Below are 14675 nucleotides of genomic sequence, written 5' to 3'. Positions count from 1 at the left end.
TATCACACAAAAAATTGTCTAACTCAATACGTAGAAACTGGAGACTGGTTGAATCTGATTCATCCTTACCGTTTGACAACGTGAGTACACCTAGGATGGTTTATCAAAGAGCACAGAATTTGAGGGACTTGCTGGTTAAAACAGACCCAAGGACTTGCTATCAGAAGGACACGTGGCTACAGTCATTGAAGAAGAGATGTTTCCCATGTGGGAGCTGCATTACATGCAATGGCATGTTGAAAGGTGCGACTTTTCAGCATCCTCATACCAATAAAAGGTACTTTATTCATCACAGACTAACCTGTACCAGCGATCACGTGGTATATATTCTAATGTGTCCCTGTTCTCTGGTATATGTCGGCAAGACGGTGACTTCCTTTACGGAACGCATGGCGAATCATCGTTTAGCCATCCGCAAAGCATTGAAAGAGGGTGAATCTGACCAACCAGTCACAAGACATTGCTTACAGCTGAAACACAGCGTATCCAGTATACGTACTATGATCATAGATCATGTTCCACCTCTGGCATGAGGGGGCAGTAGGAGCAATTTATTGCTATGTCGAGAGTCGAGATGGATTTATGACCTGGATACGGTAATACCCAGAGGTTTGAACACATATATGGATTATAGTCCTTTCTATGGCAATTAATTTATACAACTGCATGGACATACAAGCAGGATTGTACATGATTGTTCAATCTAGTAGAATCTCACTGGTTTCTACCATTCTTTAATTGGCATTGAAGACAGTCCTAAAGTGATAGGGACAGTTCTTTTGTTTCAGTTTGATATCTGTATTCACATTATACTAAGTATGAAAATAAATTATATTCAGATAAGTTTGTTATTTTACTAGATATTCCTACTCTTGCATAGCTCTTAATTTGTTCTAATTATATTTTTTTTGTGAATCTGCTATTATCTGACAAGGGATGTATAGTATAATATATAATGTGAGGTTAAAACAGTATTTTACCATTTTCATTATAGTGTCAATCCGTATGGTTAATTGGATATGTAACAATGCTGTTTGTTAGATAAATCCATTGGAAACAGATATTCCACGCTGTAATATGTATAGTATATGTTTTGATATGCTTATCTGTTAAGAGCAGGGTGAATGTGACATGTTACTATGGCACCCGTTCTTACGTTGGTCTCCGCCTCCCTTCTGGGGCGTCATATTTGTGATGTTGTCATGAGGGTTGACGTTGCCGATGGGGATGCGTGCGTATTAGCACATGTGCATGAGGTATAGCGTCTTCTTTGTTTGTAGTGTTATCTAAGTAACCGTCCTCCATGTGGGTACGTGCGTGAGAGATGTCACGTGATGACATCACACGCGTGGGATGCCTGAGGAGTTTGCGGTCTCCAGAGGTGCATTTATATAGAGCTGGCAGTTCAGGTAAACATATGTTTTTAGATTCACTTCGGTGGATCATATTTTGGGCATTTGACAAAGGGATTGTAAGAATCCCGAAAAAAAATTATGCCGTTTTTAGTCTGATTTAATAAAGGTTACATTTTTTTACAAGTCCAGAGAGTGCCTATCTTTTCCTCTGCTACTATATATATATATATATATATATATATATATATATATATACTGTATTTAGATATTACAGCCCTTTGCAGTAAAATACATTGCCATATACCATATATCTTTGAACCATTCAAATTTTTATTAATATTTATATTAATATTTATTATCAGATAGTGTTTATATGAGTGTAACAGTATATTTTAATGATGCGTTAAAACTGACGTGAGCTAAATTCGATTGTGCTCGGGACTATCAACTTGTAATATGCGTGCAAATTAATGAACCTTCAATATTCTGATGTCGCTCACACGCAAACGTTAGCGTGTGATTTGTAATCTAGCCCATAGCATTTTACTAAAACCTGTACATAAGTACAAGTAAAACAGGGAGAAAACCTTCTAAGTGAAAATAAATAAACATTTACATTAAACAACACATTTCAACTCTGATATAACTTTCTTATACAGTAACAGAGAAATGTTGAGCAACTCCATTCCTTTGCGAGACACCAGATTTTCCTGTAAATTCTGACATTTTATTATATTTAGTTTATAACACCTCATGTTTTCTTTTCAAGGTTGCATGGATCCTATGAGGCTCTTAAAGGGGGAAATACTACTGAAGCCATGGAAGATTTCACTGGTGGTGTTACTGAATTTTATGAAATTAAGGATGCACCTAAAGACGTGTTCAAAATCATGAAGAAAGCATTTGAGCGGGGCTCTCTTATCGGATGCTCAATAGATGTAAGTGGAAACAAAAGAATTACAAAGAATTTCAAAAGGGTTTACACTTTAAGGGTCAGTTCACACCAAAAATTGTTATTGTTTAAAATATAGATAACGCCTTTAATACCCATTCCCCAGCTCTGCACAACCAACATTGTTATATTAATAAACTTTATGATATTTAAATCTCTAAATGTCTTGCTGTTTCTAAGCCACTACAGATGGCCTCTTATCACATGCTTTTTTATTAGCTTTTCACAACAAGAGACTGCTAATTAATTTGAGGCATATAGATAACATTGTGCTCTCTACTGTGGAGTTGTGGCTGACACTGCACTAATTGGCTAAAATGCAAGTCATTAGATAATAAATCAATAGCCATCTGATCAGGGGGCTGTCAGAAGAGGCTTAGATACAAGGTAATCAGAGAGGTAAAAAGTATATTAATATAACCATGTTGGCTCTGCATAAGTAATTACATGCCCTATCTTCCTGGGCTTGCTGTATTACAAACATAACAGTCATAGAACTGACTGAAAAATAACAATAACTTATAAATAAACACAAGACACAGAGTGTGGGAAAAGACCCATGGGTCACGTTTATTATGAAACATGAGAACCGGCTGAAAGCAACCAAGCAAACTTACACCAGTGGCGGCAATCTAGCTAGTAGAGTAAGAGAAGTATAAGAAAAGGAGGGTGTGAGCTAGAGCTCCAAAAACAGCTAGGAGAGTAAGCAACCCCCTGCTAGGAAGATGGGGCCATGCCCGTGAATGCCGACACAAGCGGAGCTAAGCTCCACGCAGATGGGCTTAGCGAGTTCTCAGCAATGTCAAGTGGGGAAGGGACCAACAGGCACGAGCCTGTGGAAACTACCTTCCCCCCGGGCATCTTTCACTCTTCCTCTAAAGGCAAACCGGGGCCCGGGCCAACCGTCTAACCAGGGTGTGAATTTAGACAACTCCAGACCAGTAGGACCAGGTGTGACTAGGTGCACGTGCATGCCACTACCTGGGGAGTCAAAATTATCGTCCTTGAACTTAAGGAAATGAGCCACTTAGCTCTCATCCATCCTCAGACCCCTGCTGAATACCCTAGTGATGTCCATCCTAAAGTTTGCCACCTTACCAGATCCAAGGGAGGGAGGGAAGCTGTGAAGACGAGCTGGAAAGAGGGTCTTGGGCCTGTAACCTGACTTCTTATAGGTAAGCTAAATCCCCAACCACACTAATACAACATTGTTGCCACTTCACAGCTAGCACACTCCTAAGGGCCTTAATTCTTATATTTGTTTTGGGCTATTCTGCCCCACACTTTTAAGTAATTAAATGCCATTTCTTCCTGGGCTTGCTGTATTACAAACATAACAGTCATAGAACTGACTGAACAATAACAATAAGTTATAAATAAACACAAGATACAGAGTGTGGTAAAATACCTGTGGGTCACATTTATTAAGAAATGAGAAATGAGAACTGGCTGAAAGCAACCAAGCAAACCTACACCAGGTGGTGGCAATCTAGCTAGGAGAGTAAGCAACCCCCTGCTAGGAAGATGGGACCACGTCCGTGAATGCCGACACAAGCGGAGCTAAGCTGCACGAAGATGGGCTTAGGGAGTTCTCGGCAACGTCAGGTGGGGGAGGGACCTCTACCCTCCCCCTGGGCAGCCGTCACTCTACCTCTGATGACAAACCGGGGCACTGGCCAACCGCCGCAAGAGACAGCCAATCAGGCACAGCTCTTGCCGCCACCCTCATAGATGTAGCAAGATAGCCCGCCTCAAATTACATAGGAACAGGTCAATGTCCCTCTCAGTGAGGTGCACAATGTCCCTCCTGTAGAGGCTCCTCTCTGCCGTTGTGATGTTCCCATATTCCACAACAAAGCCTCTTATCTGGGACAATAAAATTCCCACTAACCTATATAGCTTTTTACGGACCTGGAAGGCCGCCCTGTGGGACTGCATATGGCGCCACCCTATACTAGGGATGATGTTGGACCAGCCTATCCTCGCATTGGGGACCCAAGTATGAAAAGTGCGCAGGTCCAACTGAATCACTGCAGTGAGCTGTTTGCATGGCAGGAGCCCCATATCATTCCCCCCCCAGCGTGAATTATCAGAACGTGAGGTTTCTTCCACCGGTGCATACCTGTAATAACTCAGGAAGACCTGACCAAGTTAACCCCCTGCGGCCCAACCATCTAACAGTAACCCTGGAGGAGGGGAATTCCAACTGGCGTCTATCTGGTCTCATGATCGCTCTCAGTTCCACCCAATGGATGTAGGAGTGACCCGTAATCCACACTCTCAACGGACCCTCTCTCGGTCCTGCAAAGAAATAACAGTTAACAAGGGAACATTGCTAGGCAAAAACAAAATAATTACTCAATCAATGGCCTAACGTCCAACAGGTACCTTTGTGACCTCCACCGCCCCAATGATCTAATATGGTCAGAAGACCAACCCAACCCTGCAGTGGTGGTAGCTGCTCCAACCCTAAATAAATGAGGGGCGATGACCCTAGTGTCAAGGCCTACTCTAGCCGCTGCCCAGTTCAGGACTTTACCCGGAACTGAAATCTAGTCAACAGGGAACCATCCACGTGAACTAGAAATTGCACAGGACCCACCTGGATGCACATCCATGTAGGTCCCAATTAGTCTAACTGGGCAACAAGCGGAGTCCATGTGGGCTGATAATGAGATCCATGTCCTCTGCCTTCTTGGTCGGTTTTTGATATAGGCAGGAAAATGAGTAAGGCTGACTCATCGTCCCGTACATGAGAGGTCAAGAGGCATCCAGGCTTGTTCCTCAAGGGGGGGACTAATTTACCCACCCTGAGCGCTCCGTGAAAAGCCAGCCCAAAGGCGGCCGTGAACAGGGTATCCTCGTAAGCAGAGGAACATACGTCAGGCAAGGCTTGACAAAGGCTCGCCAAGCAATCAATAGTAACAGGTTCCCTAATGTCTCTAGTCCTTGGCATCATATGTCCCCAACCCCTCAGTACCTGTCTCACCATGATGGTCCTAGAAGAGTCGGCGAAACCGTATAGTTTACAGAAGAAGGAAACGGCGGTTAGTCAAGAACTGACCGCCCCCTTAGACACATCATTACCTCGTAAGTCAGCGATCCAGTCAAGGAGACCCCATTGGTCGCCAGCACAGGACAGCTTTCCCTTGGCATCACAAAAGGTGAACTATTCAGACCAGTGTCTCACGTAGGTGTTCCAGGTAGAAGGAGCCAGCGAAGATTGGATCATCGTAATTAAGGTTCCCCATCCAGCGCCACCTGCCATAGGTAATCAGGATAAGGATAACCTTAAGCATCTACCCCAGAAACTGAAAGTGGGAGAGCGCATCTGCAATCTTATTCTGCACTTTAGGGACATGTCGTGCATGCAACACAATGTTCAGGTGCAGACCCCTCAGCACCAGCAGCCTCGAGTACCATACTACCACTGGGGACCCTAATGTAAGTTTGTTAGTTGCAAAGACAATGCTCATGTTTGTCCAAAAAAACACCTCGCAGAGCTGATTGCCCCATATCTCGAGGGTCACTATGATGGGAAAAAGCTCCAATAGACAGATGTTTTTTTACCAGCCTCCTGACAATCCACGACTGAAGCCACGGGCTGTCACTCCATTGCCCGCACAGAAAAGCGCTGTACCCATGGGACCCTGCGGCACCAGTGATCAATTAAATCACTGTGTTGGAAGAAACTTCCTTCCTCCACATGTAGATCCCATTAAAGTGACTCAGGAATTGTTCCCACACCTGAAGGTTGTCCACCATCTCAGGAGTAATGCGAGACCGAGAACCACACAATTGGCCTGAGGAAAATTCTCCCCAAGGGAATTACTCTCCCAGAAAAGTTCAAAAGACCCAGTAGGGTCTGCAGGTCCTTTACGGACCTGTAAGGTTCCAACTTCATGGGCCTAACTGCCCCCAGCATGTGGACAATTTTGTCCTCAGGTAAGCAGCATTGCATCACCTCAGAGTCAATTTTGATGCCCAGGAAAATAAAGCAGGTACAAGAACCTTGTGTCTTGTCCTCTGCCAGGGGAATGCCCAAACTGCTCATCATGAGTCTGGTTACCTTCATTAAGAAGGCACATTCGGACGTCCCGGAGCAGCCTACCAACACGCCAGCCCATCAAGGCCGGCCACAGCAGCAATAGTCCAGTGCAGGAAACTGCTGAAAGCTTTGAAATAGGCACAAGAAATGGAGCAACCAATAGTCAAGCACCGGTCCACAAAGTACTCTCCCTCAAACCAACACCCCATGAGGTGAAAGAATGAGGGGTGGATAGGGGGTAGGTGAAATGCGGATTCCACATCCAGCTTCGCCAGTAGTGCCCCTTTTCCTGCCCTTCTGACTAGGGAGAGAGCATTGTCAAAGGTGTATCGAACTAAGTTCGGCGGAGATAGCATCATTAACAGACTGCCCTTTTGGAAAGGAAAGGTGTTGAATTAACCTCAACTTTCCAGGTTCATTCATAGGAATGACTCCCAAAGGAGAGATAACCAACACCAGTATTGGTATCTCCTTAAAGGGGCTGGCCATACGGCCCAATACAACCTCCTTGCCCAATTTCTCCCTTACCATACTTGGGAATTGATATGCTGATTTTAGGTTCCCGCAAACCAAGGACCCACAAACCTTTGAACTGACAGGAATAACAAATCCCCATCGGAGGCCCACGCCGAGTAAATCGGCGGCCTCCCTATCTGGTATCAGCCATTTTTCAATTGCTGCTACCCTCAACAGGGTGGTCGCCCTTTCCACCAGCGTTGCGTCTATGCCCAATGCCCTGTCTCTCTTGGGAGAACCAAGATTCCTGGGTTCTTGTGCATTCGGAACCGGCCACATTACCTGCAGGCGTGTCGGAATGCACACGCTGTTCCTTTAACGTAGAGCTTGTCCTGAAAGTGCCAGCAGACCCCTGTGGGATGCCATCGGGGCCGCTGTGAAGCTCTGCCCCCAGAGGGCCTGGCAGAAGACTGCCCAGGCCCGACTGGCTTCTCAGGCCCCAATTGCACCCATAGGTGCATGTCCACATCCCTAAAGGTCAGGCAAGGGTTACCAAATTTATTTCTGAGAAAGGCAATATTGTAATCCCTCCACACCCCCTCTAAATATTGTTCTTGAATAGGTTCTATGGCATCTTGATATTTCAAAATATCTAGTGCCTGGTCGGGGAATTTAGTGATATAGCAAGAAGCGTATACAAGAAAGCATTTCCGCCAATCGTCAAACGTAACTGGCCTTTTAAACTTTTTGTGGCCTGTACCATCCTCTGCCATTTCCTTTTGGCTGTAGGCCTCAGCAGAGAGCTCAAACATTTGAACATATTTACCCTCCTGAACCCTTCTTACCATTTTTGTCTTGAGATGCTCATGTAGGCTGAATGAGGGCCACGAATATGTGTCCCCATACATAGCCGCCTTGCATCTCGGTGTTGCCTCAGGGCTCACAACGTCTGCTAGCGTGTGAGGTGGGTTCCATGTGGGACAAACCAGGGGGGAGGGGCAGATCCATGGCCTTCCTTTCCTCTACCAACCATTTCATAATACTTTACATTCTCTTATGACCCTTGGCCTCCAACCCCAGGGACCTATCACTCTCTGACCCAGAATCATCCGACAATGAGCTAAGCCCCCTGAGCCCAGAAATCAAAGAGATCTTACTGGTTCCCAATGGATGCAGCACAGGCTGGGGACTAGCGGAAGTCGAGGGCTGCTCCTCACGCCTCTGCTCCTCCTCTGCATGATAAACCGGACTGGAATGTGTGGTAGAACCAGATCCCTGCGATTCCATGATTCCCTGGAATGAGAATTGGGAGAGAGGAGTACCATGGGGAGAAGACAAGGCCCCCACAGCCCCAGCTGAAGCAGACATGCGTTCTGCACCACACACCACTTGCGTACCATTCAACACACAACCTAAATCAAGCACTGCATTTGCAAACTGTACTTGCCTCGAAGGGCACTGTTCTGCATCTACCACCATTGCTTGACATAAGCTAGGCTGAGGGCCTGAGCCTCTCTTGGCCGAAGCCCTAGTTGTAACCCCTATGTTAGTCCCACTGGGAGATACCCCAGAGGCATACCCATGCACACTACGCAATGCGCTTCTCATGCATCGTGGCATGGACATGGCACGACTCCTACTAGGCCTCGAAGTTCCGCTAACATTAGGGCCTAGTGCCCAATCCTCACTAATTGCCTGCCATGTAGAAGGCTGCCTGTCTAGGCCATCTACCTGATTAACTGACGTACCCCCAGTCAGGCCTGTGGCCTGCTCATAATTGCCATCCTGCTTGTGTATTGCAAGGCCTCCACCCCCTACTCTGCCCCCCAGGCTTGGAAACCTCCTTTGCTGCCCACAAGCGCTGAGCACCTGTGCTTCACCCTCCCCCGGGGTACTCCTCTCTTACCTGCAGACACCAGAGAAGAAGATGATGCTACCCTCTTGATGGCCGGCACGCAAACGGCGGGTTTAGGAAGTGACGTCACTGGAAGTGGCAAAACCGGAAGTGACGTCATAATAAATGGACGCCGCCGGCCACATGGCTGTTAATTCGCCCGCCAACACCTGAAGTCCCGGAGATGGCTGAGGGGAAGCCATGACCACAGGGGGAAGACCACCACCCGCAAGGACTGGCACAAGGGACTGCAAGAAAACCACCACAAAGTAACGGCTTTACCAGTCAGTGTGATCGGTGGCGGAAGTATGAAGTGCTCACACTTGCCCCAGCCAACGAAACACCCTCGAGACATGCATCCCGAAGTGAAGGGGATATACTAATAGGGGGAACGCCGTGCCCAGGCCCAACCGCCGGCTGACTGGGTGAGGGGAGGGAAGCTGGGCCTATCTCAGGGGAAACCACTATACCTGCCCCGCCACTACTGGGGGGACCTGCCACAACATTGACCTCAGGAAAAAGGGAAGAGCCACCAACCGGGGTACGACTCATCAGCACCAGATCCTCCCCTGAGTCAAATTCATCGATCAGTAAATCCTCCAACTCTTCATTCCTCACCAGTGCTTTTGAAGATCTCTTGGAATGATCCATGCTGCAACAGACTGTACAGATCCTACAAGCTGTGAAGGCAAGCTAAAAAGAGGGTCTGGGGCCTGTAACCTGACTTCTTATAGGTAAGCCAAATCCCCACCCACACTAATGCAACATTGTTGCCATTTCACAGCTAGCACACTCCTAAGGCCGTAAATTCTTATGTTTGTTTCGGGCTATTCTGCCCTACACTGTCTAAACTAGGGAATGGGTAATAAAGGGTTTATCTATCTTTTTAAACAATAACATTTTGGAGTAGACTGTCCCTTTAATACCAAACAATTCAAATAATAATATTCTAGTAATGGAAGCTTACCAGTGGGAGGTCTGGTACCTGGTCTACCCCGGGGGTGGGGAGAAAAGTAACGGAAGCTTCTGTTACTTTTGTACTTGGAGAGGACTGCAGGCCAGCCTCCTCCCCACTGACTATGGACCCAGGAACTTGAGGGGATTCTATGATTTGGGAGGTGGGTGCCCAGGGTACATTTGGAGTACTTTTACCCTGGATTTAGGTTTACCCAGTTTCCATGAATTCCCAGAGACTATGAGGACTGGAGGGAACTGATACAGAGTTGGGATTCCTGTGTTTTGTTGGAGTATAAGGTGACAGCCCAATTCAGTATTGCCTGCTCAACCCCCCCCCCCCTAGACTCAGAATGGTTGAGCTTATTGCAACCTCCTGCTGTTATGTGTCTGCATATCTAGTCTTGGTGTAAAGTGTCTGTTATTGTGTGAATCAGCTATTGTCCTTTTGTAAGTCAGGATGTGATTAGAATCTTGTTTAACTAATTGTCTGATGTTTGTCTCATTGTATAATATTTGTTTCTATTGATTATGTGGTGACTACCCCCTTTTGTTGGAAATGTATAAAAGCTGTGTTTTCTGTTTTCTGTGCAATAAAGCAGTTCCTATTTTGACCCTCAAACATTCAGTCTTGGCTAATGTTCTTGGGGGTAGCTATAACAACTTGCAGCGGCCGTTATCCTAATAGCGGAAGGTATCCAGTGGAGGTTCATGGATTGGCGTTTGGTGGGAGAAAGCTAACTTTAGTGGGTATACCCAGTCTGGGGTACCGAGACCCGCTACAATTGGCTGGCAGCCGTGGGATCTGCTTCCTCCTTACGGAGCAGTTCCAAACTACCAGTGGGACCTCGATGGAAATGGAGGCTGAATTCCAGTGGAGATTGCTGGCAGTGCTGACCCAGTTTGATGGCCCTGTCTTGGCAGAGGGCAAACTGGCCTAGAAGGATATAGTTCGACAGAAACTCTAGCACGAGGCTCTCCATTTCGAACAAGACTACCAGGGGAAGTCCCTTACTACTCCAGAGCAGCAATACTGGCTCCAGATGGATTTATGAATGCCGTTCCTGGGAAAGCAGCCCCGGGAGGAATGGATGGCCGAATTGGTCCTGACAGAGATGGAGGTGGATGAAGGGTACCGGGCACTGCGGTGGTATATGGCCCAGGTGTGTCTGGAGATGGAGACGGATGATCCTACAGAGGGCTATGACTATGGCGGCCCAGGATTGCTATTTGAAAGTCTCACACAGGACCCCCACTGTGGGAGTACAGCAGAGTGACGTCAGGAGGACAGCGTCCCCAGCGTCAGAGTGGTTTCCAGGGATAGGAGGTAGCTGACCTCTTTCCCCAGCAACAGAGCGGTTTCCAGGGAGAAGAGGTAGTCGACCTTTCTCCCCATCGGCAGAACCAGTTCCAGTGAGAGGAGGTAGCTGACCTCTCTCCCCAGTGGCAGAGCGGTTTCCAGGGAGAAGAGGTATCCTTCCTTTCTCCCCAGAGGCAGAGCGGTTTCCAGGGAGAGGAGGTAGCCATCCTCTCTACCCAGCAACAAAGCAGGTCCCAGGGGAAGGAGGTAGCTGACCTCTCTCCCCAGCAGCTTAGCATGTTCCAGGAAGAGGAGGTCAGCATTCTCACTCTCCAGTGGCAGTGGCCAAAAACAAAAATAGAAGAAAGTTTTGGTCTGGGCCATCCGACTAACTCAGGTCCAAACCAGTGGGAGGTCTGGTACCCGGTTAGTCTACCCCAGGGGGGGGGGAAGAAAAGTAACGGAAGCTTCAGTTACTTTTGTACTTGGAGAGGATTGCAGGCCAGCCGACTATGGACCCAGGAACTTGAGGGGATTCTATGATTTGGGAGGTGGGTGCCCAGGGTACATTTGGAGTACTTTTACCCTGGATTCAGGTTTACCCAGTTTCCATGAATTCCCAGAGACTATGAGGACTGGAGGGAACTGATACAGAGTTGGGATTCCTGTGTTTTGTTGGAGTATACAGTGACAGCCCAATTTAGTATTGCCTGTTCCAACCCCCTCCCTAGACTCAGAATGTTTGAGCTTATTGCAGCCTCCTGCTGTTATGTGTCTGCATATCTAGTCTTAGTGTAAAGTGTCTGTTATTGTGTGAATCATCTATTGTCCTTTTGTAAGTCAGGATGTGATTAGAATCTTGTTTAACCAACCATTGTCTGATATTTGTCTAATTGTATAATATTTGTTTTTATTGATTATGTGGTGACTACCCCCTTTTGTTGGAAATGTATAAAAGCTGTGTTTTCTGTGCAATAAAGCAGTTCCTATTTTGACCCTCAAGCAGTCAGTCTTGGCTAATGTTTTTGGTCGTAGCTATAACAACTTGCAGCTGCCGTTATTCTAATAGCGGAAGGTATCCAGTGGAGGTTCATGGGTTGGCGTTTCGTGGGAGGAAGCTAACTTTAGCGGGTATACCCAGTCTGGGGTACCAAGACCTGCTACATTTCTCATTAACATTTCTGTTACTGCTCTTTTTTCTTTAAAGATACTTGATTTTGAATAATCACTTCCATCTGGCAGCTACTTTATAATAGTTCAAATTTGAAACTATAATAATCAAGTTGATCATTTCTAAAACACAATAATCGTATGCATATGGGTAGTCTGTAAAAAGGAAACCTAATATAGGATTATGCAGCTTTATAAGATGTTAACAAAAATGAAACCTGTCTTCTAGGAAAGTCCTTTGTTTATTAATTGTGACCTTGCACTGCATAAACTCAGTAAGAGTATTCTAATACATTTTTTATGCCTAATTGTGCTTGGCTTTTTGTTTAAAAATCTAATTCTAGACCTTTTATCTCTTGAAAACAAAGGCAGCCTGTTTTGCACACCATACCAAAGCATCTTGGTTTCCTGGTTTAAACAAAACATAATAACAATAAATATAGCATATGTTTAAACTATGAAACTATTTTTTTACTTTATAAAAAATGTTAGTTATAATTACCATGATTTAAAATGAAATAGTTAATTGCCCACATGGCATGAATTGCACTTGTTTGGGAAATTAAAAAAACTGCAATCAAACACACTACAAACCGGCAGAAAAAAAGTATCTGTGGTTTTTTTAAGGTTTTCTTATGTCCAAGAGTAAAGATATTTTGCAAATACCTCAGACATTACTTGGGTGGCTAATACATTCTATCAGATGTGCTTCTACTGAATTGGAGTTTCATTTCTAAGGAACACAAAAAATAACCAGATCAATGTTTTTTTGCACTACAAACTCTAAGAAAAATATCATCAATTGTTTTCATTTATGTATCCAAAAAATCCAGAAACCCAAAAAGTCTCAAGGGATATGATTACAAATAGCATTTGTTATGTCTGACATAAACCTTCAGAAACACAGTAACAGTACAACAAGCCAAAAGCTACATTGGGAGATTTATAGTCATTATTTTTTCTAAATATTTATATTAGTATAACATGAATATGCTAGCGAATCGATAACATTGGGGTAACCTATACTTAGAACTGTTTAATTTGTAAGTTCTGCAAATTAGTATTATTATTTTATTGTTTTGTCTTGCAAAGTGAATTATAACACAGTTAAGATGTAATTTACTCTAAATATGCCTTACTATAAAATCTATGTGTAAAAAAATAAACATGTAGTGCCAACTTTGATATTAAGTGTAACTGTTTTTGATCAGCAAATTTCAAGGGTTTATGTCAAAAGCAATTTGATCCCTGAGTCTGCCTCATTCCATTAATACCTAAATCTGGTTTGTATTGCTCTATTGCCAGAGAGACCATTGGTTAGAGGGTGATAATGATTGTGGTTGCCTATTCCTAACAGTGTTTACTAAATTAGTGCTATCATTATAAATACAACAGCTGTTACTTTAATTGTATCTGAAAGTATCTAATTTCATTATAAAATTATATTTTATTTACACTATTGACTAATTTTATCCCTTGCAGACTTCTCTTCAGGAGAATGTGAGCCTAACCAAATATCTATGGTGGTTTTTATTTTTACTTAAAGCTATGAAATTTGGTGTATTTATTTTAATTGTATTAATATGGTGAATCAATGTGGTATTTTACATAATTAATTCTATACAGAATTTACCATAATTTGAAACCTTAGAGGATTATAAATTTCTCTGCAATATCATTATCTATTTCTACTAAATAGCTATTGAAAAACATAATAAAATGAATTGCAAGAAGAAGTTTTTGCAAAAGAGAATATGACATAGCATATGATATTGCTAGCATATGATATTGCTAGTCTTAAAAATATGTAAAAATATAAAAACAATAAGATTTCTTTTTTAAATAGTTACACTGTTTTTCTTATGTCAAAGATCTAAATTAAAATAAATGCATCCATGAAATGAATACCTTGTTCCCACAACACAAACTGCATAATGCATAAAGGTTTGTACCGATCATGAGATCTGCAAGACGCAAGTCACTCTCCCCTATAACCAGTGTAGCATATCTATCTTCTAACGGTTCCCTAGGGATGGGCGAAAGTTTTGCAATATTCAAAAAAATTAGACAAATTTTAACACATTTTTTCGCTCATTTTGAATTTTAAAAGCTTGTACAACATTCTAACATTCATTTAACGTAATAGTATTTCTAATGCTATCTTTAAATGTAATATTCAATTAGAATTTTTGTAATTTGAATATTGCATAATATTTGAATTAGAACATTTTTTATCAATATATTTGTATCTATTATGCATCAATGTAGTAAATCTCATACCTCAGGAATTATTGAACTTCTTAATAGTATTTATTAAATCAAATGTTACATTCAAAATTTTGAATCTTGATATTCGATCTAATTATGAACATTCGAAACAAAAGTAACATTGGAAAATCTGAAAAACATTAGATTATCGTATTTTAATGGATTTTCGGTCTTATCAACATTTGATTATCCACAGGACTATTCGTTTTAACAAGCAAATTGCATTTTCACCACATTGTCCGCTCGTTACTATTCACCCCTCTCTGTTTAGAATGAGC

The 14675-nt window shown here is 43.6% G+C and overlaps 1 protein-coding gene across 1 annotated transcript in view; it reads left to right on the top strand.

Annotated features, from left to right (window-relative positions):
* CAPN3 (calpain 3) overlaps positions 1-14675 on the top strand; it is a 337900-nt gene that overhangs the window by 106351 nt on the left and 216874 nt on the right. The window contains exon 5 of the mRNA XM_053697721.1: positions 2125-2293. Coding sequence (XP_053553696.1) covers positions 2125-2293 — 169 coding nt within the window. The remainder of the gene's footprint in view (positions 1-2124; positions 2294-14675) is intronic.

Source organism: Bombina bombina, chromosome 1 (genome assembly GCF_027579735.1).
Source record: "Bombina bombina isolate aBomBom1 chromosome 1, aBomBom1.pri, whole genome shotgun sequence".
NCBI classification, from domain to species: Eukaryota; Metazoa; Chordata; class Amphibia; order Anura; family Bombinatoridae; genus Bombina; species Bombina bombina.
Note: the sequence above shows the minus strand (reverse complement) of the source record. Positions and strands in the feature narration are given on the sequence as shown.